This window comes from Limulus polyphemus, unplaced genomic scaffold (assembly GCF_000517525.1).
Source record: "Limulus polyphemus unplaced genomic scaffold, Limulus_polyphemus-2.1.2 Scaffold5106, whole genome shotgun sequence".
In the NCBI taxonomy this organism is placed as follows: domain Eukaryota; kingdom Metazoa; phylum Arthropoda; class Merostomata; order Xiphosura; family Limulidae; genus Limulus; species Limulus polyphemus.
Genome location: NW_013670716.1, coordinates 40,883 through 45,132, shown reverse-complemented (window position 1 = coordinate 45,132; position 4,250 = coordinate 40,883). Strand labels below are relative to the sequence as shown.

General features: G+C 32.5%; 1 protein-coding gene across 3 annotated transcripts in view; it reads right to left on the bottom strand.

The window, feature by feature from the left end:
* Window positions 1-2,109: 2,109 nt before the first annotated feature.
* Window positions 2,110-4,250, bottom strand: part of LOC106472135 (serine/threonine-protein kinase 17B-like) — a 41,663-nt gene continuing 39,522 nt past the window's right edge. For all 3 annotated transcript variants that reach the window (XM_013932761.2, XM_022400735.1, XM_022400736.1), the window contains exons 8-9: window positions 3,079-3,682; window positions 2,110-2,970 (exon numbers count right to left, since the gene is read on the bottom strand). In XM_013932761.2, coding sequence (XP_013788215.1) covers window positions 3,256-3,682 — 427 coding nt within the window. In that variant the 3' untranslated portion in view covers window positions 2,110-2,970; window positions 3,079-3,255. The remainder of the gene's footprint in view (window positions 2,971-3,078; window positions 3,683-4,250) is intronic.

Below are 4,250 nucleotides of genomic sequence, written 5' to 3'. Positions count from 1 at the left end.
ATCTGAATTGTTTTCACCGAGAGTATCGAACTCCGTGTTTTAGCGTTATAAGCCCTCAAGCTTTCCGGGGAGCTACAAGAATTCTTTATATGTATATATATGTACTAATAGCCCTAATAACGAATTTATATATTCAATAACGTTTGCTGAAGTCTACGTTTACTTTGACGCTAGTTGTAGGCCTAAGTTAACAAACGAACTTTTCAATTTTAGATCTGGAACTACTGTTGACCTAATATAATAATAACGTTTAACAGAAATTTCCTTGATTGATAACAAAGTCTAACTTTTCTCTTGAATTTAACATTGTTGATATTTGTATGTTGACTAACGAACAGTGGTAAATAGTGGATTAAATTTTAGAATATGTCCATCATACATCAGTTTTCTCATTATAAATCACCGTTTACTCGGCGCCTTGAACCTTCGTCTTCAGGAAATTTAAAAGAAAATGAAGACACATTTATATTTTATTTTTTAATTTCTGATATACAACTTTTTAACGAAATCACTTGTTCCAACTTATCAACATAAAGTCATATTTTCAATAATTTAGAAATTAATTTTTACTACACAGAGAATTTTATAAAGTTCAATTGCAAATATAAACAGGTACAATCGAAACGGTTTTAGATTCAGTTCGGATAATTAGTTCTTTTCTTTATACCACTCGACTGTTGAACTACAACCCTTGATTCCAACCAGCTGTTGAACTACAACCCTTGATTCCAACCAGCGGTTGAACTACAACCCTTGATTCCAACCAACTGTTGAACTACAACCCTTGATTCCAACCAACTGTTGCACTATTAGCCTTGATTCCAACCAACGGTTGAACTATTAGCCTTGATTCCAACCAACGGTTGAACTACTACCCTTGATTCCAACAAACAGTTGAATTACTTCTCTTAATTCCAACTATCTGGGCTGTGCCCACAACCGGAATCGAAATCCGGATTTTAGAATCATAAGCCTAAAGCTTATCACTAAGCCATTGTACAGAACTAGTTAAGGACGTTTCGTGTTTATCCATATCAGGTCTGACATAAATCATCAAAGTTGTTTCTAATACAACAAATACTTACCTACTTTAGAGAGAACTTTTGACCACTTCGAAAATATAATCCTGAAAAAAACGAATCTATGAAAAAATAGAGCTATACTAAGAGCTACCAGTGCAAGTTGAAGATTTTTCAATGCGAAAGTAAAAAAAAAAGCATTATTACAGTAGGAAAAAGAATTTAAATTATTTTACTTTCCCCAGTGACTCAGCCGGAAATTGTGGGGTTATAACGCAAAAAATCAGGTTTAGATACTCGCGCAGTGGTTAGAGCACAGATGGCCCTTTGTGTAGTTTTGAAGAATCAACAAATTAAACACACTACTGGTTAAATTTACAACTTTTTTCATATTCATAATTTGTATTAAATTAAAATCATACATAATCCAACATTGTTTTTCATCTACTGTTTATAAACGTCTAAAGAGAGTTTGTTTGAAATGTATTGAACTTGTTAATCTTTTGTAAGAATATGCACAAACACACACACACATATATATATATATTGAGTAATCACAAACTTCGAAATAAATATCACTAGACAACAAATTTTTTCCCATTCCTCCAATTCAGTCAGTTGCAATTTTAAATTAGAAGCGTATAAAAACAACATTTTAAATTCACCTGTTGTCTGCCCAGGTGGTTCTTCGTTCTAAATTAAACTGCTTTTGATGTATGGATAATACCAAGTATTTATGATGGAAGAAGAAAACTTTGGGTAAAGCCACTATACTCATCAGATTCACTGCTTAAAAGAGGAGTGGAGAAAAAAAACTAGCAATAAACAACTTACCTAGTGCTTTATCTAGCATCAAATATCCTGGATTTTACCATTGAAACAGGTGAAATTTCTGAAGTATGTGTGAATATCCGTGTAGCAGCCTTACAACAGATAACAATCTGACAAATATCCTGGATTTTACCATTTAAATAGGTGAAATTTCTGAACTATGTGTGAATATCTGTGTAGCAGCCTTACATCAGATAACAATCTGACAAAGAAAAACAAAAACAACCAGGCAGTTTCATTCAATGAGATTACTGATAAATCTATTTGTATAAACTGTTTATTGACAAAACCAAATAGATTACAAAAACACACGAGTCGGAGGGAAGTATCTAATAAATTAGGACTAACTGCTTATTTCATATTATTTTTACAGTTTAGAAACTGATAAATATAAAGATATTATACTAGTCTACATAATAGACTAATAAAGCAACAGAACTAAAGGACATTAAGTGCTGTCTTTAATTCAATATTTGCTCTTTTTCTACAGAACTAGACACAAGCTCTACATATAAATTATTTACAATATATTTACACATCACGACCTCTTGTTTTAACCCTAAATTTTATAAATGCCATGTCAAAATCTTACTTATTACTTCTTTAATATCAAACTTCAGAGGAATACACCATAATAAATTCATTTAATATTATCGCTACATCAGTTGATTCGTACATAAAACGTATTGTTTTACGGAACAGTTTGTTAATGAATATCAATTACTAAACTACATACACAAAATTATAATTAATTCAAGTAACAGGATTGTCTGTTCAAAATTCGTGTACAAGGGTTTATTTTGAAACTGAAGATATATAATCAAACTTCAGAGAAATTCACTTCTTTGAAATAAAGAGAATTAATTGGATCCAAATACTTTTTTTATTCATTCCACAACACTGGTCCCTTAAAATGGGTGAAATGATCACACAAGATTCTTTAAGATTCAACCCACTATAGCTATAGTCATAAAAGAATGAGTTAACATTGCATACATATTTACTCATCTTCCTCAATGATGATAATACCAAACTAGCTAATGCTGCCCACGTATTACCCATCTTCCTCAATGATGATAATACCAAACTAATTAATGCTGCCCACGTATTACCCATCTACCTCAATGATGATAATACCAAACTAGCTAATGTTGCCCACATATTACCCAGATGGGTAATACGTGGGCAACATTAGCTAGTTTGGTATTATCATCATTGAGGTAGATACTTCAATGATGATAATACCAAACTAGCTAATGCTGCCCACGTATTACCCATCTACTTCAATGATGATAATACCACTTCAGTTTTATATACAACTGTTTCATTAAACTACAAACTTGGACAGTGGGTAGCTTTCACCAAATTAAGTTAAATGATGACTTTCAAACTGAGGATAGACACTTCAGTACACCATGCTCATCCTTTCATCCCCAATAATGATACGTTTACCTATATTTAGTCCCTCCAATTCAACTATTCTCTCTTCTACTTCAGGGACAGCCCTATTTTTTGTAGGAGTTCGGCTAGGTAAAGGTGGGCAAGGTTTTTCAGATCCCCTCTCTCTTTTAGAATGGTGATGGTTTACAGGAAGCAGGTGTGTGTGACGTTGAAATGTTCCCTCTACAACATTTACAGAAACAGCTTCTTCAGACTGCTGTAACAGAGGCACGACTTCTTGTCCACAGGTCACTTCTTCAGCAACTTCTACTGAAAAAACAGAAACCTTAGCATTCCTCGATGACAATACTACATCAGACCATGGATTCTCCAGGTTACCACCACATCTGATCCAGGAATGTCGGAGACATTCTTTGACTGTCATTCGCTCACTAAAAGAAAAGAAATCTTTTTATTCAATTATTCAGATTATCATCAGCAAATTGACATTTCATATTTTAATGAGTATTAGGTAAGAAAAATACATCATCATTTGTCACCAGTAAATGGTCTTCACTATGTACAGAAGAGGCAGACTTTGCTAACCCTAATATCAAATGTTCTATCATACCTAGAGTAAATAAGACCATTAAGATGTTCTTGAGTAACATCTTTGTGTGATAAAATCATTGGTAAATGATTGGTACGATATGTTCCATACGTAAGTCAATACATAAATGATTGGTACCATACCTTCCATACGTAAGTTAATACATAAATGATTGGTACGATACATTCCATACATAAGTTAATACATAAATGATTGGTATGATACCTTCCATATGTAAGTTAATACATAAATGATTGGTACCATACCTTCCATACATAAGTTAATACATAAATGATTGGTATGATACCTTCCATATGTAAGTTAATACATAAATGATTGGTACGATACATTCCATACATAAGTTAATACATAAATGATTGGTATGATACCTTCCATATGTAAGTTAATAC